General features: G+C 59.3%; 3 protein-coding genes across 10 annotated transcripts in view; all 3 read right to left on the bottom strand.

Moving 5' to 3' along the window:
• Positions 1-513: 513 nt before the first annotated feature.
• Positions 514-9,841, bottom strand: UQCRC1 (ubiquinol-cytochrome c reductase core protein 1). Of its 2 annotated transcripts, none has more exons than XM_087744700.1 (13): positions 9,686-9,841; positions 9,026-9,166; positions 8,458-8,544; positions 7,335-7,464; positions 6,335-6,533; positions 5,646-5,725; positions 5,388-5,503; positions 4,833-4,976; positions 3,927-4,087; positions 2,823-2,908; positions 2,235-2,323; positions 1,615-1,690; positions 514-738 (listed from the first exon to the last, which is right to left on the bottom strand). In XM_087744700.1, exons 1-13 carry the CDS (start codon positions 9,746-9,748, stop codon positions 674-676), a joined length of 1,437 nt encoding a protein of 478 aa, XP_087600826.1. In that variant the 5' UTR covers positions 9,749-9,841; the 3' UTR covers positions 514-673. The 2 variants fall into 2 exon arrangements, with proteins under 2 accessions (XP_087600826.1, XP_087600825.1); XM_087744699.1 differs by having other exon boundaries at positions 9,656-9,812.
• A 33-nt stretch (positions 9,842-9,874) lies between these two features.
• On the bottom strand, positions 9,875-16,185 carry SLC26A6 (solute carrier family 26 member 6). 3 transcript variants are annotated; one of them, XM_087744698.1, is made up of 20 exons: positions 16,105-16,185; positions 15,564-15,721; positions 15,113-15,252; positions 14,904-15,014; positions 14,450-14,625; positions 14,189-14,353; positions 13,908-14,060; positions 13,653-13,735; positions 13,410-13,557; positions 13,189-13,302; positions 13,005-13,082; positions 12,768-12,863; positions 12,539-12,645; positions 12,381-12,450; positions 12,119-12,211; positions 11,912-12,016; positions 11,195-11,380; positions 11,013-11,067; positions 10,606-10,727; positions 9,875-10,522 (listed from the first exon to the last, which is right to left on the bottom strand). In XM_087744698.1, the coding sequence occupies exons 2-20, from the start codon at positions 15,689-15,691 to the stop codon at positions 10,499-10,501; spliced, it is 2,154 nt and encodes a 717-aa protein (XP_087600824.1). In that variant the 5' UTR covers positions 15,692-15,721; positions 16,105-16,185; the 3' UTR covers positions 9,875-10,498. The 3 variants fall into 3 exon arrangements, 1 of the variants encoding a protein (XP_087600824.1); XR_015701494.1 differs by having other exon boundaries at positions 10,496-10,522; positions 10,606-11,067; XR_015701496.1 differs by lacking the exon at positions 16,105-16,185 and adding an exon at positions 15,823-16,087 and having other exon boundaries at positions 10,496-10,522; positions 10,606-11,067.
• A 2,480-nt stretch (positions 16,186-18,665) lies between these two features.
• CELSR3 (cadherin EGF LAG seven-pass G-type receptor 3) overlaps positions 18,666-22,855 on the bottom strand; it is a 34,433-nt gene continuing 30,243 nt past the window's right edge. For 3 of the 5 annotated variants that reach the window (XM_087744694.1, XM_087744697.1, XM_087744696.1), the window contains 2 exons: positions 21,745-22,825; positions 18,666-21,007 (listed from right to left, as the gene is read on the bottom strand). In XM_087744694.1, coding sequence (XP_087600820.1) covers positions 20,977-21,007; positions 21,745-22,825 — 1,112 coding nt within the window. In that variant the 3' untranslated portion in view covers positions 18,666-20,976. Of the gene's footprint in view, positions 21,008-21,744; positions 22,826-22,855 lie in introns of those variants that run through there. The other 2 variants (XM_087744695.1, XR_015701493.1) reach the window with 2 other exon arrangements.

The raw sequence follows: 22,855 nt of genomic DNA, 5'->3' as shown, positions 1-22,855 counted from the left end.
GGCTGCACAAACCGCCCCTGACGGAGGCGGTCGCTCCCACAAGGGGGTCACCACCAGCCAGGCCAGCAACGCTACCGCCAACGCTACCACCACAGCCCAGGGCCAACTTCCCACAGACAGATTTTGATCTCCTTGACGAGCAGGAGAGCAGAGAGGTCCCCTCAGACGAGGGCCCTTCGTTCTTCGGTCCGCACAAGCAGCCGTGCTACAGCCCGGGTCCGACCACGCTGCTGCCTGCAGAGAAGGGCACGGTGGAAATAGCTAGAGCTTCCCCAGCAGCCTCGTACCAGGGGAAAGACTTCCTTCAACCAGCCTAAAGACAGGACCTCTGAACCGGGACACTGCCAGCTCAGGACAGAGGAGGCAGGGCTGCAGACAGACACACAGACAAGATTCTAGCATGAGCCCTGACAAATCAAGACCGATTGGTTCAGTATCTCACCAATTTGGCAAGATTAGCAATGTCTACATACACGACCCAGCAAGACACGGTCGACTCCCAGCAGAACCAGCTCCATATAGGATATATTTATTTTTATTTTTATACATTTAACACCGAGAAGACAGCCATTTTGATGGGACTCATCTTGCCCCTGGTGCACAAGACATTCAGAGCCAGAGGGAACCTGTCACAGTCCACAGCTTCGCTATTTCCAACCTGCAGGGACACGTCCTAGAAACGGATCCAGTACATGGCACTGCGGATACGGTTGTAATCCAAAAGCTGTTCGATGGGACCTGAGTGAACAGAGCACGAGTTAGTCACTGGAGACATAGTTAAAATCCCTGTGCGGTTTCCCATGGTCTTAAAGCAGACGGTGGCAGAGCCGACTGTGCGCACAATCCAGAGCGGCTATGCACAGAACCAGGCAACTACAGCTCAAACCTGCGTCAGGAAAACCAGCAGATACCATCTCCCGACAGAGAAACCGTTACTTGTTGCCTCAGAGTAAGTCGTTTTCTCGCACTGCTCCGCAACGCTCAGTACAGCTCCACATACAGGTATGAAATACAGGGAGCCACTAAGTCACGGCAATTCTGGCCTGTTCATTCCACCCTCCTGTTCAAAAACCGTCTCCCTTTTCCAAGCTGCTCCACTTTGAAGGCCAGAGGAAACAGCTGCATGGAGGAGGGGAATCCACGACACACAGGAAGGAGGCAGTAGAGCGGAGCTGAGCTGCTCAGGCAGGTTTTCCGAGAGGAATTTGTCCTTGGCCAGACAGACATGCCAGAGCAGCACAAGAGAATCAGGTCCCTTCGCTTCCCTTACATAAACCACCGCGACCCCAGGGTGAGGACAGCTGGCAGACGCCGCTGGGCCCGCACCCAGCTATGGGACTCCCGATCTTAGTCACGGCTCCACAGCAAGCAGAGAGGCGGGAGGACGGCCAGCAGCTCGCTGCCACTGCATCTCCGTCAGCTGCAGGTCTGATCTCCTGGCAAATGTGCCTTGGCACGTCTAACGCGCAGAGGTAGGAGGATACCAGCAAAGAACCGGAGCGGTTAGAAGGCCAGAACAGACATGTGAAAAGTGCCTGCAGCTCACTTCGGCTCAGCTCTTGACCCCTTCCTATTTTTTGAGCTACCACGTAATAATTGCTGCGTGCTACTTACCAACTGCTGCAATTGCCGGGCATTTGTCATAAATGTATTTACTGCAGACTTCTCTCACCATTCTTGCGTCAACGGCCTAGTAAATATCAAACAAGCAATTAACGACCCTTCTAGCAGACCTGCATTTCTCAAAGTTGCCACTACGTATCAAGATCATTAGAAAGATATTGTCAGACCCTTGGGGGCCATCTGCACCACCTGTACAGCTCCCGTCTGCAAGGATGGCTAATGTTCTACACAGCGCATTTTTCTGAGGGTACAGAAGACAGGGCAGCCCAAAATCTGAAGCCTTCCAAGGGATACAGTGGCTACAGAACTACACAAACTAGATGCTGGCCACCTCTGGGAAACTGTCAAAGGAATTTCCAGTTGTGCTGCTTAACACAGGCGCATGCCCTCTTTCTGGGACAGACTGAATCCAGGCACAGGGACACAGGATACACTGAGTCTATGCCAGAGACTCTGACGTATTTATACCAGCGTCAGTGAGCTGACCGCCTGGACTCCAGGCAGCTTGGCTAAGGGATAAGTAAGTCTCATGTTACTGCAGCAAACTAAGGCCAGAAAATGCTGATGCCAGCCGTGCTCAGGTACCCCAACCAAAACAAACAGGTACCTACAGCAATCCTGGCATCCCATTCCTCCAGAGGGATACGGCGTCCGTAGTTTAAGAGATGGCTTCCAATATTCTCACACACCGGTGTAGTGCCTAGATGTTGAAGAGATCGCGTGGTCAGCACAGCAGAAAGCCTTCCAGAATTGCACAGCCTGATCATCAGTCAAAGCAGACAGAAGCAACTCTAGCCATTAAAGCGGCTTCTAAGGAAGCACCAGTTGCAGTTACCACTCTAAGCAGCTCCAGCAGGAGTTAAGCAACACAGAGATTGCTTCACCGGTCTCCGAAGTGTTACAGCCACAGCAGACCAGTTTGAAAGTCTCAATTCTAACCTCACCAGGCAGCACGTTATTCACTCTCCGCAACAGAACAACTAGAAGTTTACAGAGTCGGAGTTAGCCTGGAGCACAGCAGGCTGGGGTCAGCTGCTTCAACAACATGGCAGAAGGAACGCAGAGCAGGGGAAAGGAAGTTTTGCCCAGTGCCTGCCAGCAGTACCGCGATGTCTAGCAGAGCTCTTGCTCCCCAGGAGAGACATAAGCGGTAACCCTCCGAAAGCTGCGCAGTGGTCAGTCCATAAACCAGAACATACCATCCAGTTGAGCCACCATGGCGTTTCGGAGATAGTTCTTGGCTCTCTTCACCTCCGACTCTGTGGCACTAGTGCACAGGCGCATCCTGGAGAGGAGATGCAAAGACCACTAAAGCTCTTAAAGATGTTTGCCTGCTCAGACAGAAAGTGATCTTCTCCCTTGCTCAAGCCTCTGCAGAAATAAGCTATCATCAACATCACTTGTCTTGCAGGCTCCAGACTCACTCTTGATCACTGCAGAGCAGCTAAGAAGTGGGGAGCACTGAACAGCAGGAAGCAAGAGAAAGCGCTCAAGCTCACAGGCAGCGGACATCAGCCAGCAGGTTACACGCCGAGTTACGCTCACAAAGGTCTAAGCAGCCCTGGCGCCAGCTCTAGCCTGCCCATCAGGCACAGCGGCAAGTGGTCTGCGGTACGCAATCACAAGAGAAGGCAGGCGTGTCAGCTATTCCCACCCACGGCAAGCTGCTATGGAAACTGATGCTGAAAGAACAAGACAGTTCTACAGAGTCTGTTTGGACTCCAGCTGCTAAATCCCTTCCTCCCCTGCCAACTGCAACATCCCGAGGGCAAGGGCTAACTCCATCTGCTCCACACACAGCACAGCTCAGCTCCGATCTCAGCTGTAGCCTCGAACCATTACTAGGATATGCATGTATACAACAAGGTGGAAAGACAGAAGGCCTCCAAACGCTGGCGTGACTCCAGCAGCAGGGCATTTATCAGCCACAACACAACAGGCAGGAACTTCGTCTGCTTTGCTCAAGTTTAACAAGAGAACGGAGATACGTCTCTTGGGCACCTGGGAAAGCCTTGTCTCCAAGGAATGATCTCACTTGTAGATTAAAAAAACCCCAAAGCCTCAGTGCTAATACTTGGAAGCACGAACGAAAGACCCAAAGAGCCCTAAGGGATTAGCTCCTCAAAAGCCACATCCTAAGACATTTACAGAAACCACTTACGGGATCTCTTAACCAGAACGTGAGTTACCAAGAATTCACACAGGGACACAGCACTCTGAAGACCCAATATGCTGCCCACCAGCTCAGTCTCCCACAAGAGGGTCAGATCTTAAACGGGAACTTTTGCCCAAGTTGTACTTACCACTCCCCCTGAGCACAATACAGCATATCATCTATCGACAGAGGATCAGAAACAAAATGGAAACCGAAGAGGCCGGTATCGGAGTAAGAGGTGTTGAACGTCTGGAAACTGTGGCAGAGATTATGCTCCACAGCAAGCGTAGCCAGCCTGCTGGACTGATTCTGTAAATAAGGAGATACCATCAGCCATTTCAGTCTTAGGGCTTCCTCACAGCTCAAATTCTTTCCAACTGAGCTGTTTTCACAAAAACCACAGACAAGACAGAGCGGAACGCTTTGCTGAAGGAGAGCTTAATTTAGGCCCTTCATGTGGTCAACAGATGAGATTCACTGGTGGAAAAGCCACAGACAATGGCCTAAGAGTCCATCCAGCAAAACCATTTCCTTTCCCAGCCACAGATGAGGAGCTGGTATGCATACCACCGTAGGAGTGGGAGAAAATGGGACGTGCAAGGTCTCCCAGTAGCAGGGGTTAGCATAGTTATGCAGGCCAGACAGATTTCAGATGAGAATGGATGCAACATTGGGGTTTTAAACAAGTTCCACCTGCTTTGCAGTTTTAAGACAAGCTTACATCATGAGACTATAGACTGCTCTGTCCTGCTTCCATCACCGCCCCCACCGAGCAGTTAGTTTGTGAGGGTAGGAATAAGCTGCTGAGAATTCATCAGCTAAACCTCTTCCAAACTAGGCAGAGAAGGCTCAGTTCATTCCCCAGCATCACCTCTCAAGCAGCGTCCTGGCTTAGCCTCGACTACCCTTCTGTCCTACTTTCCAGATGCCCGAGCGCTTCACAGTTGGAAGCTAACCACAGCAGCCTCCCACAAAGCACATCCACCCAGGGTCTCCGTAGTATTTCACGTGAAAAGGCTCCAGGCTCTCCCTGTCACGCCCACAAGCCTCTTACCTTACCACCTCCAAACGTGCGGTCGTAGCGTCCAATGACAGCATTAGCCACGTTGAGGACAACGTTATCTGGATCAGCCCATCCTGGCCCCTCCACGGCAAGAGCAATATGGGCAACGGGCAGCGCATCATCTCTGGCACGGATCTAGAAAATCATCGAGGAGCAGGGAAGCACTGCATGAGCACTGTGGCTTTGTCTACAGCCTGCTGCAATGCCAGGTTGACAAACTGGAGGACCTGACATTAACCCAGTGAAATGAAATAGTCTCAGGCACTACTGAGCAGAAACCAGCTGCTCCAGTATGAGTTTTCCAGCAGATGATGTGAGCAACAGCCTCACTTTCCTAATAGATTCGGGTCCTATCTAAAACCCAATACATTGTGGCAATAAGCCCCAAGAACAGAACACGGAGGCACTACCAAGATGCTGCATCATCACTTTCTCTGAGATATACAAACAGATTTTTTTCTCTCAGGAGCAGCTATGACTGGTTTCACATTCACCCAACAGTCTAGCAACAGCTGCTCGTTTTGTTTCAGATCAGAACAACTTTACCTCACTCCCTGTGAAGCGACAGCGCGGGAGGACAGGCACAGCATCCTCTTTGTACGTAAAAGGCACTCCACTGAAGTGTTGCCTAGCTACGTCTACCAGCTCTTTGTGGGAAATACCTGGCAATGGGAGAGATTTGCAGTCTCAAACAACTTCATTTAACAAAATCATCTGATTTTACATTAGAGATGTGTGACAGGGGTTTGACCACCAGCTTGAAAAGAGCCAGGCTTCCTAGAGTCACAAAGACCTACAACTTACCTCCAGCAGCTGCCAGGACCATACGAGGTGCCTTGAAGTGAGTATCAACGTATGAAGCTAGATCTGCTCGAGTCAGATGCCTAGAAACAACACAGAGACCCAGTATATCAGCATCTCTGAGTTGGAGGCTTAGGAGAAGCAAGTTCACAGTGCAGAGGCAGCAGTGATGCTGTTGATTCTCTTAGTTGTAGGGTAACAATACTTTCTAGAAGCAAGACTGCACTGTGTTTTCCCCGTGCTCTAGTTCTGGAACACAGAGAATGGAAACCGGTGGCCAAGATGAAGAGTTGAGGATAGACTTCAATACAGACTAGAGAGTACTGACCCTGGGCACTGAGCTACCGGTACCCTAACGGGTGTGTAAGCTCAAGGCCACCGCTTTAATGAGCGCCCCTAGCTCCTAATTTCTCTAACAGCGTCAAACTCACGAGTACAGGAAAAAGTTCAACCTGGCCCTACCAACCCCACATCTTGCGCAAGGGGGATTCTAGAGAAGAACGTGCAGCATTACGCTTTCACTAGCGCCAAGAGGGAAAATACAGTCAAGGCGCAACGAGAAGCCCACGGGCACAGATCACGTCTGTATACACTTTCCTCGTGCAGTTACCACTACTGAGAAGCAGCAGTCGTGCACCCCAAGGACCCTGGTACACCCACGGGCTATGCGCCGCATCCAGCCTGTTGCTCACTTGATGTTCTCCGTGGTCCCCTCGACAGTGCGGGCCAGCGCAGTCCCCTGGAAAGCAGTGGCATGAAGGTAATCAAAGGTAACATCCGTCAAGTTGGTGTCGATTTCTTTCAACTCCTGAAGGATGACGCCACGTTCCTTCTCAATCTGAGACTCCTCCAGTGCACAGTTCTGCACAATGTCAGCCAGAAGCTCTACAACTGCAACACATTGCCTGCGTTAGCAATCCCGCTGCCTGACTGCTACCCAGTGCTGCTGAAAGGAGAAAAGACACACAGGCAGCAGTGGCACTGCAAGAGGAGCAAGAAACCACACTGAGGGGGGGATGCGACATAACAGAGACGAGTACTGCCCATTCCCACAGCACCAGAGAGGGACAAACAACACTGTTTTGGCACGACGTCCCCAAGTCAGCTTGCCAAGCAACACTGCCACAGAAAGCAGGCAACAACTGCAGAAGGTGAAGCGTGTCAGAAGCAGGGTGCTGTTGCAGAAACACGCTGAATCCTTACAGAGAGCTGGCGACGCCTACAGCGTAGCCCACATCTACAGCAGGGCCCATAGCTCTGGCTCAAATCACCACCTCCGGACAAAATGGACCCAAAGACAAGTCTGCACATGGTCGTACAGAGCACAAGCAGCAGCCCAAGAGCTACCCTGAGCGCTCCTGACACAGTAGCTGTCACTGACCTCAGTTTCTCAGCTCCATAAGACAACTACAGACTAGTGAAACCCCCCTCTGCCTCCTGGCAATATAGTGCAGCCTGACATAACAAGTTTTGCAAAACTGGTTTTAGGAACACATAAACTTGCAGCTTTGAAGCACCATGTCATGGCAGTGCTCTCTTCAACTACCAGCTAGAACCTCCAGTTTACTGCTCAGCTACAACTTCATTCCCTGGTGTGTTGTTAGAAAGGATGCTGGTGGGAGAGAAACACAACCACAAGCGCTTGCTTCATCCTTAACCTCCAAATCAGACTTTCCCCGCTGGCCATCCTACCTTTGGGCATGTCCTTGGACAAGGCTTTTATGTAATAGGCAGTCTGCTCCCGCGAGGTGTACCCGTTCAGGTGAGCACCCATACTCTCCACCTCCTTCTCAAAGGCAGCGCCAGGACGCTTCTTTGTGCCCTAAAGAAAAGAGACAAACAGGATTATGAAACGAACAGATTTCCCTCTCAGGCAGAACTAAAGCAAGGAAAAGAGCAATAAAGACGTAAAACAATAAAACCTGTCATGTGATTCGTAAAAGCCAAGAGCAAGTGCAGAAAGCAAGAGATTTAAACCTTGGCTTATTTACTCTAGCTAGAGGATGGCTGAGGTGTATTTTGAAAGACCAATAAAAACCCAGCAGGGAAGGAGAAGATCTACACTGAGACAACAGTGGCTGGAGATCACATCAGTGGAAGTAAACCAAGAACAAGTCTAAACCAAAAATAAGCAGGTTTCTAGCTATCCAAGCAGCGATATTCAGAAGAAGCCAGAACAGGAGCAGAAAACTACTTCTAATACAGAGCTCATCTCTTAAGGAGCAAGCCAGATGCTGCAGTTGCCTATGAAGGCACAGCCTGGACTCAAGTCAGCAAGCCCCAGGCTTAGATGCCTTCTGCCCTAGGGCTGTTCAGCAGACACTTACAATATTAGAAAAGTAAGAGCTGTAGCCTCTAAACTTTGCTGGTCCACTAAGAAAACCAAAGGAAAATAAATGGCTACAGGAAATGCTGCTTTGAGCTCTGCCTGCTAACCCAAAGAAATGTGCTTCATAACATAGTCCTGTGTGTGCGCTACGCAGCGGTTGGGTTGGAGCCACGGCATCGGAGACTCGGTCTCACTAGTTACTTACAACTTTTTTCCCTTAAGAGGGGAAATACCAACTAGTAAATAAGAGTTGCCTTAATTCATGCATTCTTACAAGCTGTTGCATATTCAAACAAAGAGCACCATATAGGCTAGGCGCCTTTTGAAGTTTATTTTTATACTACGTGCAAAATCTCTGGGACTCAGATGACCCGATTTGCGCTCTTTTAACAGCTACAGCCTCCAAAGCGAAAGCACAATATATAAGTGAGTATTTAGAACAGCTCTCCACGCAGTCCTGTGCCAGACCAAGGCATACCTCCTTACCTTAAAGGCCAGATGTTCCAGGAAGTAACCGGCCCCGTTGTTCTTCTCGTTTTCATGGCGGCTCCCCACCCCGATCCAGACACCCACCTAACGGCAAAAGCATCAAGTACACATATTAGAAAAGAAAACAAACGGCACGCTCGAGCCTCATGCCACAAATATAACAGCAGGGGCAAGAAATCTCCTCCACAGACATTGCACTAATAGCACCAAAATAAGAACGAGCACCAGCAACAGTTTCCCATACGTGTTTTGGCTTTTTATCCAACAGCTTCACAAAAGCCTTTGCTAGTTTTGCCAGAGATACTACTACTTACTAAGCTTACTGCTTACACAAAAACTGTAAGGCTGGGAAAACTCGTAGAGCGCAAAGGCTTGACGACAGACTTATACAAAGGCAGGCTAGGCCTTCTCCTGCTGCATTAATCCCACCACTTAACAAAGAGAAGTAGCAGGGTCTCTGTCAAAAGATTCAGTTCAAAGAGGGGTTTGTCGCTTTTGGAAGGCCAGCTACAGACTCGGCAAGGCTGGCTGTTTCACATACGCCCATAACCCGTCTTAAACTTACCGTACACGTTGGCTGATTGGACTCCTCCGAAGCTACGCGGAGACCATTGTCCAGGGTGGTGACCTGGGTCTCAGGGATATTATGGAGTGTCTGGGCGTAGGTGGCAGCACCTCGGTTCCTTGTCAAAGTCAATAAAGCCGCCTAAAAAAAAAAACAAAAAAAAAAAAAAGAAAAAGGCTGTCATCGCCCCTGAGCAGCAGCTGAGGGCTGGCCTCCGGAACGCAGGCTGCCGGGCACACCGCTGAGCGAAGGCGGGCCAGACGAGCTCTTTCAGGTTTATACTGGGGGGCTCCTGCTACCCACCGTTCCTTAACCGGAGGCCTGGAAACCAGAGGTTTCAAGCGGGTCGAACGCCGCAGCGTAGAGCCCCGGGACCCGGTCAAACCCGGTACCGGGGCGGCAGAGGGGAGCGGACAGCAGCCCCCCGGCAAGCCCCGCAAAGGCTGAAGGCCGCTGCCCCCCCCGCCCGGCCCCGCTCCGGAGGCGGGGGGGTTTCCGCGTCCGCCGCCCCCCGCCCCGCACCGGCCGCCGCGTCCCCGTGACCTTCCCGGCCTGCCGGCAGGCTGGGCCCGGCATCCCCGCTACACCGCGGGGCCTCCCGCTCCCCTTGCCGGCCTCCCCCCGGCCCACCTCGCCGCTTCCCCGGCCGCGGTGACTCACGGAGGGGCGAGGGCCCCGCAGCAGGGCCCGCCCGGCCGCCCGGCAGACAGAGGAAGCCGCCATCTTGTCCCCGCCGCCCCAGCAGGGCCGCAGCGCGCCTGCGCGGCAGGGCGGGGCTCGCGGGCGGGACGCGCATTCGCACGAGCCGGGGGGGACCGTCCCCGCAGGCGGAGGAGGGCGCGTGCGCAAACGGATGCGCGGCACGGCGGCGCCCCCTGGCGGCGGGCGCGGGCAGGGGCTCCCGGGGCTCCGGGGTGGGGGGTCCCGGGGCGGGGGTCCCGCGTTGGGGGGGGAGGTCCCGCCCGTACCGCGCCCTCGACCGCAGCCCGGCGGGCCCGCAGCGGGTCAAGGGGAAAAAAGCGGCAGAAAGGGGCCGGGGGGAGCGGGGTGGCGGGTCGCCCTGCCTGCAGGGAGGGCCGGGCGCGGGCCCGGTGCCCAGCAGCGCCAGTGCAGCCGGGCAGCCCAGCCTGAGGTCACTTTATTGAGCAAAGTGCATTAAAACGCAGCCTGAGAAACGCTACACGCTTTTATCCGCGACGTCACCCCGCTGCCGGCGGCAGAGCCCCCCCCCGCCCTCCACAGCCCCCCCAGACCCCGCGCTGGGGCTGAGCGGGCGCCGGGCCCGCGGGCAGCAGCAGCTGCGGGGCACGGGGGGCTGACGGCCCGGGCAGGGCCCCCGCTCTCAGCGTCCGGAGGGGCTGGGGGGGTACGAGGCCTCCGGGCCCCCGGGGTGGGTGAGTCGGTGCCACTGGGGCAGCGAAGTTCCTCCTGCGCCTGCCCAGCTCCTCGGGGAGACGTCCTCCGCTCGCGGGGCTACATTCGGGTGCTGAGGGCCACCTAAGGGCGACAGGCAGGGAGGGGGTGGCTTGGCTGCTCCCTTCTCCTTCACGGCGACGGGGAGGGCGAGGCGGGGTGCATACCGAGGCCCGGCGCCGCTCCCCGCTGATGTGGACCACGGCGTTGTCCACCGAGGGGAAGAAGCAGTGCTTGGTGATGGCCGAGCTGAAGAAGTTGCCCCGCTCCAGCTGCTCAAGGACGGTCACTGTGTGGAGGGAGAGACACCCGAAGCTACGGCACCCGGCTGAGCCCAGCACCCCAACCCAGCCTCCCTCCCTCCCACTGTGCCGCAGGGGCCGTCACCGGGGATCCAGCTGCCTCGCCAGGGGCTGCGGGGCTCAGACTGGATCCCGGGGACAACCTGCAGCACCTCTCCCCTGGGGAAACCCTGGGAATGGTGACAGCACGGAGGGAGCCGCAGGCCAGCGGCTGCGTCCCGAAGGGGCGGGCACGCCCGGCAGGGGCTGATGGCTCTGCAGAGCTGCCTCACCGGGGCAGCTGGCAATGAAGACGTCCACTTCTATCTCATGGAAATCCCTGAAGATCTGCGAATGGCAGAAAAACACGTTTTGCTGGGGAAGAGGGATGGGCAGCGGCCATCAGGCCACCCTGCAGGGCCCTGGGGACACCCTCGGCGAGGCTGCCGGCCCGCCTGCTCCCCCGGCCCCTTACGTTCTTCAGGATCTTGATGGAGACGGTGTCCACGAAGCTGACGGGGCTGAAGTCCAAGATGAGAGAGTGGAAGCCGGGCTGGGGCAGCCCCAGGGTGCGCAGGGTGGGCTCGGGGGGCGCGCTCCCCTCCGCCCCGCTCAGCTCGATCACCGCCACACCTGGACCGTTAAGCCCATCCTCCCCATCCTGGGAAAGGGAAGGAGACCCGGCTGACGGCACGGGGGCTGCTGGCCAGGCAGCCTTCCTCCCCCCGGGCTAGCGCGGTGGGGCCTGGCCAGGCTCTTTGGCTGCCTTAGGGCACGGGCAGCGAGTGGCCCTGGGAGCGGGCGCCTCGCTCACACCTTCACCCACTTTTGGGCTCGTTCCAGATGTGCCGGACCCACCCCTCTCCCCAGTGACCGTCTCCAGAGCCAGGCTCATTAGCTGGCACCAGGTCAGCCTTTGCTCTTGCTCTTAATTCTGATTAACTCGCCTAATGGCTAATGACTCACTGGCTCCACCACCTAATCATTAACAGCCCGGCTTTCCCCAGTGACCTTGGGTGTGACGCCGTGACCCAGTTTTGCTCCAGTGTCTCTTCTCACCCAGTGGCCCCAAACTGAACGGGGGGCCCCTCGGGCCACCGAGCCTGGCAAAAGCACGGGCAGGAGAGAGAGGGCCAGGCAGGGAGGCGGTGCAGGGTGGCACCGGAGGGGTTCCCCTGCGGCAGGGAAGCACCTTTTTTCTCTTTGCTTTCTCCTTCTCCGCTTTCTTCTGCTGTCTCTTCAGCTTCTTGACAGCCGCCTTCTTCTTCTTGATCAAGCGGTCCACGTTGACGCCGCTCTGCAAAGCAAGGCAGCCCAGTGTCCCCGGGTGCCCCACCGCCACCCTGGTGCCGGCCGGCGGGGTGCACGGGGGGCACCGGGGGACTGGCGGCTCTCCTACCTTCTTCTTCAGGGCCTCGGCGTACAGCTCCACGTTGGCAAAATAGAGGGTGGCGGAGGAGCGGAAGATCTTCACACCGGGGACCTCCTGTGCCTGGGGGCGGATGGGGAGGGTGCTACTGCAGGGACGGAGCCCCCCGCTCCCCTTCCCTCCCTCCCCCAAAATGCCCCCCCGCTCCTTTCCCCAGCAAACAGCCCCTGAGGGTGCTTTGAACTGCCCTCGCCATTGCGGGCGGCTCTTCTCCCATCCCTGCTGCTGTTACCATCTGGTATTCAGCCACGTCCCTGTAGACATCGGTGTCGGCGATGCGCCCCAGGACGGAGTAGTGGGGCCTGTGGGGAGCAGAGCAAGCGGCTGAGGTCACCACGGGCTTCCCCTGCCCTCGGGACGCAGCACCAGCCCCAGCCCTGAGGTACTCACACCTGGGTGCGGAAGATGACAGTGAGCAGCCCGAAGGCCACCGAGACTGCCAGGCCGATATCCAAGTTCAGCAAGAGGGTGGCCACGAATGTCACAATCCAGACCATCTGGAGGGGGCACACGGTCAGCCGCGGCACGGCTTCCCCGCTGGCACCTGCAAGCCTCAGGGAGGGTGGAGAAACCCTCTCCAGGGACAAGAGCAAAGCTCTGGGGCCGATCAGCGCCTTACCAGGTCCACCCGGTTGGACTTCCAGAGCATGCAGAGATCATTGAACTGCTTGAACATGCCCTTGAGGTTGATGATGATGATGGCAGCCAGGATGGCCTAGGAGAGAAGTCCCTGCAGCTGTGAGGATGCTGAGGGCAGGTCTGGGGGAGAGCCTTGGCTGTTCCCCTGCCACACCACCTTGCCACGGGACGGGCCCAGGGGTGGGATGTGGCACGGAGGCTGTGGGACCAGACGTACCTTGGGCAGGTCCCGGAAGAGCTCTCCGATCTTCAGGATGGTCACCAGGATGACCAGGGATGAGATGATCCCAGCTACCTGAGGGGAAGGAGAGCAGGAGGCGAGAGCTGAGCCCCGCACCGCTCGCTGCGCTCCTTGCCCCCGGTCCAGCCCCGTGGAGGGAGGCAGCGCTGCCCAGACCCACCTGGCTGTTGCCCCCTGTGCTCTCCTGCACCAGGCTGCGCGACATGGAGCAGCTGATGGCGAAACACTGGAAGAAGCCCCCCAGGAAGTTGCTGAAGCCCAGCGCGATCAGCTCCTGCAGGGACAGAGCAGTGGTGGGGGAGCACCGTGCCTTCCCCCAGCTGCAAGAAGTACAAGCTTGGTTTTCACCCAGGGAAGGGGCCCTGCCCATCAGAGCATCACCTGGTTGCTGTCCACTTTGTAGCCATGCTTCAGGGCAAAGATCTTGCCCAGGGAGATGCAGATGGCATAGCCCACCACAGCAATGGCGAAGGCGTTGCCCACCACCTGCCCAAAGTAGCTGATGTTAGGGCCCTTGGGTGGCTTCAACCTACAGCCGAGACAGGGAAACGGGGCTCAAAAGGAGGGTCCCGTGGGCGGCGCGGTGCCCTGGCACTGCTACCCTCACCGCCTGGCCCTGCTCACCCGCTGGGGAGGTTGCCCACCACGGTGATGCCAAACTTGGCGTTCAGGTTGACGGCGTAGGAGATGCCGGTGGAGACGATGATCTGGGAGAGGATGGCTGGAGTGAGGCAGGGACTGCCTGTGCAGGGACCGTGGCGGAGGAGGAGGGGACACATGCCCTGGAGCTGCACTCGCCAAGGCACCCCATCCCACCTCTCCCCACCCTGGGCCACCCATGGCTGCATCCCCACAGGGAGCTGGGGCAGCTCTGGGTACCGTGATAAGCTCGATGGGGATGGGCATGGGCAGCTTGGAGGCAAACTTGTGGTTGAGCTCTTTCACAATGAAGATGGCCACCATGGCAATGATGGCTGTCACCAGGGTGCCCACGTTGGTCTCTGGAAGCTTCTGGCAGATCTCAATGAGGGTCTAGAGGACACAGGAGGTAGGAACAGGCTCAGGAAAGCAGATGCCTCCCCGGCAGGTTTTTGGGGACCACTGTGTGCCCCATAGGTGAGCACCTGGGGGTCCCAGGGCAGCAGCAAACTCCCACTCACCATGAACATCGAAAGTGGCCCCGAGTGCTCGCCCACGGAGACCCCAAAGACATTCTTGAGCTGGGAGATGAGGACGTGCACGGAGGAGGCGGTGGTGTAGCCGCGCACCAGCGGGTCCGAGAGGTAGGTCACCACGAAGCCGAACTGCAGGAGGCCCAGGGCCACCTGGAAGGAGAGATGGCAGAAAGAGTGCCCTGCAGCTTGCAGCCATGGGGCACCACAGCCCCTTGTTCCCTGCCAGGCTGGGCTGGGACCCCTTACCTGGAAGATGCCTGTCAGGATAGTAATGGTGGCCACCAGCTCCACCCTGGCAGCGTCGCGCCGTTCCTCATTGACCATCGTGATGTTGGTGCCGTTGACGGACTCCAGGAAGTTCTCGCTGGGCACCAGGGATTCCGTCACGCTCCCGATCATGACGGAGATAACAGCAAAGGGGCCTGGGGCCAGGCAGGGTATGGGCAGGGAGCCCAAGGTCAGCACCAGGACCTCTCTGAGGTCCACAGGCACCTGTCCCCTTGGGCCAGGCTCAAAGTGCACCCACTGTACTTTGGCTCTGGTATGGCCAACTACCTTCTTGGGGGGGCAAATTAAAGGCGAGAAAGGTCCCCCCCCAACCACTGATGTGGCAATGCTGTGCCATGGATGGAGGCTTGCCCCTCCTCATCCTCACTCCCTCCCCACCATCCCTGTGGGAGCACGGGGTCCCTCAGCTCACCCACGGAGTTGTGCCTGGATGTCCCAAAGAAGAAGTAGAGGAAGACAGGGTAGAAGGAGGAATAGAGACCGGTGACGGGCGGCAGCCCGGCCAGCAGTGCGTAGGCGAGACCTGGACGTGGGGGAGCAGGGAGAAACGTCATGGATGGCCGAGCCCTGGCCCCCCTGCCTGTGGGGAGCCCCCGGCAGCCTGGGCATGGCATCGCTCACCCTGGGGCAGGTGCATGATGCCCACGCTGAAGCCTGAGACTATGTCCCCCAGCAGCCACTCCTTGACTGGGTAGCGGGGCAGCCACTGCAGGAAGGGCAGGAATCGGAAGAGCAGGTTCTTGGCGGTGGAGGCTGAGCATCTGGCGGGGAAGGAGCAGGAGCCGGGGCTGAGCGCAAGTGTGGGGGCTTGGGGACATCAGCGGGGCCGAATGGGGCCCCATGGGAAGCAACGGCTCCCGTGGGATCCCCAGCTCCATCCGCTGGAGCCACGTGTCCATCAAGGCAGGAGGACAGAGTGGGGACACGGGTATTTGGGCTTGGGGGATCCAGCCCTTGTGTCTGCACTGTGGCTACCACAGGGACTGGGACAGCCAGAGCCAGGCTCCCCGTGGCAGCGGCGCAGGGTGCCCAGAGGGGTCCAGGCACACCCCTCCGGCCGGCGCGGTCCTACCTGGTCTTGCGGAGACAGCTGCGCAGCGAGGACTTGGCGGGAGGTATCCGCTGTGCCACCTCCTCCAGGTCAGCCTCGCTCAGCGCCTCACGGGGTGCCCGGTGGCTCAGCGCCATCTCCGCCGCCATGGCCGCCCGGCCCTCCCGCGTGCCAGCCCACTGCGGGGAGACGAGGGACAGCTCAGCCACGTCCCCATGGCCAGGGGCACCCGGCACCCTACCCACCCTGCAGCTCCGCTCGCCCCACAGAGCCATCCCACCCCGGCCAGGCGTGCAGGATCGGCCCCAAGGCCAGGGGTGAGCCGAGTTTTGGGAGTCCTGACGCAGCAGCAGCAGCAGCTCGCACAGGAAAGCGGCAGGCAGCCGGTGCGTGGGCAGGGAAGGAGCCGAAGCCTTGGCAATCATCTCTACCTGCTCCTGCCCCACGCCAGCCCCATCTGCACCACTGGGGTGCACGGATGGAGGCTGCCCCGCGGGGGGGTCCCCCTCCACCTGCCCACGCAGAACCCCCTTGGTGCCAACCACCCTTCTCCTCCACGTACCACGGCGCAGCCAGGGCAGCGGGCTACCGCAGCCACCGAGCAGAGCCCCAGCCACTCCACAGCCCCGTCTGCAGACTTTGTCCCTTTACACATGAGGGGAGCAGGAATGTCAACCCCTGGCGAGCGTCACGGGCTCACCATCTCTCCGCGGGAGCCCTCCCCAGCCCCCTGCGCTGCAGAGCGGGCTGAGCCCACGGGCAGGAGGAGCGGGGCTGGGATGGGGTCTCTCCCTTTGCGGGGCTGGGACGGTGGGACTGAGGCATCTCCGTACGGATCCGCAGCCTGACCTTGCTCAGGGCTCAAGCTGAGAGGTGCCACTGTCCCACCAGGCTCACCTGGCTGGTGGCCCCAGCCGGTCCGGAGATGCTCACCCATTTGCGACCAGACCCATGAGCTGCTCGTGGGGTGCCCAGGGCTGTGCCAGCCCGAGTCCCTGCTTTGCCCCCAGCCTGCCTACCTGCTGTGCCCAAGCCGGTCAGGTGCCGCCAGCCAGGCGCACGCTCTGCTCCCTCTTATTAATACCTGCCCATGATCTTTGAGACACCGCTCCCTGCCTCCTGCCCTCCCTCCTGCCCTGCCAAGGCGCTGCCAGCTCCCCAGCCCTGCTGCTGTGCGGCACCTGCCATGCTCCCTCAGTGCCCTGTTGTGCTGGGTGCCCTGGCTGTGGCAGGCCCAGGGCTGTCACTGCTGTCCCCAGGGCCATCCCCTCCTGGGACTGTCCTGGCCAGCCTCAGCCACCGGCCCACAGCTGTGTCCAGGGTGCCGCCATGCCCCAGCACCCATGCCAGGCGCAGGGCAGGGATTTTCTTGCCGCTGGGCACATCCTGGTGCCAACCTCCTGCCAAGGGCTGCCAGCGCTGGCCTCCCTGGGGCACTGCTCGGGGGCCCGCCATCACCCTCCTGTGCCCCGGGGCTCCCACAGGCGTCCCCCCGCCGCCCCACCTCCTGGAGAAGGAGCTGTGCCCGGGGCAAGGAGGGGTACCCGCAGCCTCCAGCTGTAGCATCCAGGGTATTTTCCACGGGCTCCGGCCCCTGCTTACCTGCTGGAAACGGGTGCGCTGTGCCCTGTGGACTGCCCCGCTCTATGCCAGACCCAACCGTTATCTTGTTCCAAAGGTCCCCAGCAGGCACCAAAGCACTGCTGAACGCATCACACCTTCCTGGGCTCTGCCACGACCTGGTACCACCACTGGTTTTGGAGAATTTCTGAGTCACGCTTGGCCCAGAACCACAAGGACACCGCAGTGGAAATGCAGCCACCCGTGGGCTGGGCTGACTGGTGCCAGGGTGCAGGGCAAAGCCAGTGGGCAGGGAAGGGCAGATGCTGGGGAGCCCCGGGTGCCCTGGGTGGTGGCACGGGGCTGGTGCATGGCACGAGCGGTGACACCCAGGGCTGCGCTCTCTGGGGACGGAGAGACTCGTTGCCATCCCGGCTGGCTGGGTGGGGGGCAGCCCATGGCCACCCTGGCTCTCCCTGTGGTTGGCGCGATCTAGATCCCACAGCAGCCACACGCGGACTCCTCAGCTGCCTTTCAGCAGCGGGGCTGAGCCTGCTCCCCTCAGCCTCTGCCGCAACCCCGGCCCCGCGCTGCGCCAGCCCCGTGCCCATCAGACCCACGTGGCCAGGCAGCGGCACGCCGATGCCGGCAGAGGTGCCCACGTGCAACCGCTGCCTCCCCAGTGCTTGTCTGCTCACCTGGCACAGAAGCGGAGACCGTCACAGGGCTCGTGCTCAGTAGCAACTGATAGTGCCAGGTGCCATTTAGTGCCTCCTTATCGCTGCTCCCGGCCCCCACCCTGCGCCGCTGCTTCCTGCACCCCAGCCTCCAGCCCCCACCCGCACCCCGGGCCCCAGGCGAGCTGCTCTGCCCGTGGCTCCCCGCCAGCCCTCCCTGGCCCCTCGCCCCAGGCCAGCCTTGGGAAGGGCTGCAGGTTGGGAAGGGCTGCAGGACAGGACCGCAGCTCCCAGCACCACCGACGCGGGACTCCCCTGGTGCTCCGGGGCCGCCCTGGGCTGGGTCAGGCTCAGGTGCTAAGGAGGGAGCCTGTGAGGGTCATTGATGGCGACCCTTGCTCAGGGTGCCGGGGATCAATACTGCCCTTTGCTCACCTGCTCTTTCCCCTCCAACTGCAAGAAAGGGAGGGACGGAGGGCACCAGGATCACACTTGGCCTCTCCTCCTCCCGCTTCCCTCTCCTTTCCTGCAGCCCGATCGGCCCTGCTGAGGTCAGGCTGCCTTCGGCCGCTGCCAGGCGTGGGCCCCACAGCTAACCACAGCCACCGCGGCGCTGCAGCCCTGCCAGCCAGGGCCAGGGCCACTGGGCACCACCGCAGCCCACCCCGTCTCCTCTCCGGGTGAACCAGCCTGGGTGTGGCCAAGTTCAAGCACCTGGCAGCACGTGAAGTCCCCGCCACCTGGTCACCTCGCCGCAGTGACTCCCCTTCAGCCCAGGAGCTGGCTGCGAGCTCCTGCCCGAGCCCCCATCGCCTCGAGTCCCGGCGCTGCGCCCGCAGCCCCAGCCATGGATCCTGAGCACAGGGAGAGAAGCACAGAGGCCAGCACCGTTTTATAGACTTTATTTCCAAATCTGGCGCTTCCATGATACACTTTTACACAGCCGGGGGGAGGGCGCGGGCATCTCCCTGCTCCCTGCCCACAGAATCGGGAGATGGAGAGAGGGGAAAAAAAACCAAAACAACCAAACCCCCCAAAGAAACAAAGCCAAACCCAAATCCAAGGAGGATGCTCCCCAGAGCCCAGTCCACAGCACTACAATCAGGGACCAAGCCACGGACCGACTCCTGCTTCTTGACCGGCCCGGCTCTGTGGGGACCGTGACCGGCTCTGCGGGGACAGCCACCAGCTCCACTGCTCTCTTCTTTTTTGGCACTTGTCACTCGCTCTCTGTTTGGCACCAACACAAAGCACCCCCGTGCCCAACCTGCCAGAAGAGCGGGCCCTAGGGCACAGCGGGGACAGGACACGGGTACCCACCGGGGTGCCAAGGGGGTAACATGGCGCTGGCTGCGGCACAGCCCAGGACTCCGGTGCTGCGCAGGTGGAGAGAAACATGTAAACGAGTTTGTCTGTGAAGGCGAAGCCGGGCAGCACAGAGGGGCCCAGCTGTTCCCGACACGCAGGGCTGGCAGCCTTTCCCTCTGCATGCTGGTCCCAAACGGCACGTAAACGCCAGGCCCATGGCACCCCTGTCACCCAGCCCCTCTGTCCCCTCCACGTCCTCCCTGCCGACTCGGGGATGTAGCCGAGAGGCCTTGGCCTCCCCGGAGGACAGCGGCACAAGTCCTCTCCTGTAAACATGGCGGGCTGGGCTGCAGTAAGAAGCTACAGCAGTGTGGTAGTAAGGCAGTAAGGAGCGTGCTGTCACGCAGCCCCGAGAGCACCACGGGGGCAGCCGAGCAGAGGCACCACGCTCGGCAGGTGAAAGGGAGCGTGCCGGCCCCCCGAGCCGGCTGCCCCCGGCCCGAGGCTGGGGTAGGCACAGAGGAGCGTTGCCTCGTGGCAGGGCCAGCGGGAGCCTGGGGCCAGGCCCCCGGCCAAGCAGAGAAACCATCAGGGTGGCCTGAATTTCCAGAGAGAGCAAAGTGCTATTTATCCCCGTCTCCCCAAATCCAGGCCACTCTGAGCTGGGGTCCTCTGCCAGCCAGAGAGCGCAGGGATGTGTGCATATGTACGCAGAGCGCGCAGGGAACCAGCTAGATACAACTTTTGCGGGCGATGCTGGACCCCGAGACTGGAACCACATCATGCTCCCGCGGATGCTAATCCTCTGGGAACAGCCTAGCCTGCTGCTGAGCAGGGCTGGGGTCACCCAGCTCTTTGCCTGGACCCGCAAACCCACAGAGGTTTGCTCTGTAACACGCAGGCTAAAGAGCACAACGTACAGTGGGTAAAAACATAGCGCTCATCTGCTGAGCGGAGGAAACAAGCGCTTAGGAATGGGACCATGCTGGTACGGGACGGGACTGAACAGCAAAGCCCCTTTCCTCCCCCCACGGGTCCCTAGTGCCAAATCTGCCGCCCCACTCGCTTGTGCTCTCGATGGTGCACAGCCCTGGCTCGTGGACAGGGGGCAGCCCCAAGGGGGGTCCCAAGGGAGGGCGGAGGGGGGCCTGGCTGCAGGGCCAGCACGGCTGCAGGGGGCTGAGGGACGCTGGGCAGGAGGACGGCGCCGAGACACGTGTGGAGCTGCACAGTGGGAGGGCGAGAGGGGCAGCGGGGCCAGCTGCTCTGCAGTGGGGATGGGACGGAGTGGTGCTGGCAAAGCCGTGAAGGCTGTGCCTGGCACTGTCCCTCCGGCCCACCAGGATCACGGTTCCTGGTACCCCCAGGGAAGCCGGCAAAGGGCTGTTGGTGAGACAAATGCTCCAGGTCCTGGGAACAGACCATCCGTAAAAATAACCATAGAAATTTCTCTTCTCTCTGATTACAAAGATACAAAAAGGTAGAAAACCCTCCCTGGCCCCCACGTCCTGGGCTCCATTTCCATCCCCCTGCCCCTGCCCACCCTCCGCTCACACACCCTGCATACAAACGGGTCGCAGAGGAAGAGCTCGGCCCCGGGGGGGTTGGAGAAGCCACCCTCGCCCGAGCAGGCTCCTGCTGTACCTGTCACACCGGGCAGGCGACGGGGAGCACGGTGGCAACCGTGAGCCCGGAGGCTCCCGGCGGTGGGTGGTGCGAGCCACCGGTCCCTCAGCCCGGAGGGCAGGGGAAGGCAGGGTCGGTTTTGGGCCTCTGACCACCATCAGTTCTGGCCCCTGCCCCCTGGGGACACCAAACCTCAGCTGGCAGCGCCTGGCTAGGCGAAGGGCCCTGCTTCTTCTGTCTCTCTTGTGGACAGCTTCAGCCCCTCAGGAATGGCCCTCGTTTCTCGTTTTTCTTCTCGGAGGAAAGAAAAAACAGCGTTAAGCTGTGGCATCTCCCCTGGGCTCCAGCTGCACTCCCCCGCCAGTTATGCCAGATGGGGACAGGGCAGAAACCCACTCCTGCAGCAGGGCAGGAACAACTGTCTCCAAGTCCCTGAGTTCAGGGAAGAGGAAAGGAGGGATGGGATGGGATGGGATGGGATGGGATGGGATGGGATGGGATGGGATGGGATGGGAGCAGTACCAGCAGGGAGCAGAGCTGGAGGAGAAGGAATGACAGATAGGGAGAGGGTCCCTGGGCAGAAACATGGCTGGGGCAGGCAGGGCTCCTGTAGTACTTGGGCCCTCTCCTCCTCTCCAGCCAGCCTGGCCCTCGCACACATCTGCTCGTTGGGACTTACAGCTGGCTCTCAGCAAGGGGACCAGCCTTGAGGGCAGCCTGGCGGCACAAAGCATCTTCCCTAAGCCCCCTCAGGTCACAAGCGAGGGCCATCACTTCTGGCAGAGCGAGCAGGCTCAGATACAGATGCTTCTGCTCGTGCTGCGCTGCAAGCGCCCGGAGGCGTCGCACCCCAGGGTTCTCCCTGCCCAGTCCCTATTCAGGACCAGGAGACGCCTGCCACTCGCCCCGGGGGCTCACCCTTACACAGCCCTGTCCCCCCCAAACCAAACCCCTGTGGGGAAGAAGCCAGACAGGCAGATGACACGCAAGACCAGCTGAACGAGGCCTGGCCGAGGAAGGGACACACTTACTCTGAGTCTGGCGACAGCTCCGAAATGCTGTGGGAGGTGGCGGAGCGAGGCGTCGAGGGGCACATTGCGGAGGGCGTCGAGGAGGTCTGCACGGCAGAGGGGGTGGCGGTGGTCTGGGGGCCTGAAGGCGTGCTGGAAGATTGCACCGAGGACAGGACGGAGGAGTTAAAAGAAGCAAGGATGGAAGAAAGGATATCTAACTGTTCAGTGGAAGGATGGCGGCTGGGAATGGCCTCCAGGTTGTCTCTAGAAGGCTGTCTCCTCGACAGTGGCTCTAGGCTTTCCCTAGACAGCTGCCTCCTAGAGAGGCTCCCCAGGTTGTCCTGCGAGGGATGCCTGCTAGGCACTGTGTCCAGAGGCTCTCTGGAATTAGATCTTCTGGAGAGAAAGTCCAGCTGCTCCCTTGAAGTTTGTCTAGCCGATGCTAGCTGGTCCCTTGAAGGCTGTCTTCTAGAAAGCAAATCCAATTGTTCTCGAGAAGTATCTCGACTTGGCAACCTGTCTATTCGGTCTCTGGACACTTGCCTACTTGGCAATGTATTTAGCCACTCCCTAGAGACCTCTCTTACTGGCCCACAGTCTAGCTGCTCTCTTGACCCAAATCTGCAGGGTAAAGTGTCAAGGTGGTCTCTGGAACCCTGCCTCCGGGGCAGCGTGTTCCCATGATCTCTCTGACTGGGCCTAGGAGCCAGTAGATCCAAGTTTTCCCTAGACCCGTGTCTGCTCGGGATACTTTCCAGGTGTTCGGTAGACCCATGCCTGCTGGGGATAGTGTCCACCTCCTCCCTGGACCCGTGCCGGCTGGGCACGGCTTCCAAGCACTCTCCTGAGTTGTGTCTGCTCAGCTGCTCCCGGGACATCTGTCTCCTCATCAGCATGTCAAGCTGCTCCCGTGACGAGTACCGGCTGGCTGGCTGTGACAGACTGCCCGCCCCAGAGTAGATCCTGCCGTAGGAGGCGGCGGGGACAGCCCTGTGACCCAGCGTGGAGGTCTTGTACCACGTCAGCTCATTGGTCATCCTGCCGACGGATGGCAAACCTTGGAGAGTCGGAGGGTACTGGAGGCGGTTCTTCAAAATCCCTGCACCGGACAGAAAGAGAAGTCAAATCT

Source organism: Nipponia nippon, unplaced genomic scaffold (assembly GCF_047370975.1).
Source record: "Nipponia nippon isolate SJK-2023a ecotype South Korea unplaced genomic scaffold, ASM4737097v1 scaffold_9, whole genome shotgun sequence".
In the NCBI taxonomy this organism is placed as follows: Eukaryota; Metazoa; Chordata; class Aves; order Pelecaniformes; family Threskiornithidae; genus Nipponia; species Nipponia nippon.
This window is presented reverse-complemented; position numbering and strand designations above follow the sequence as displayed.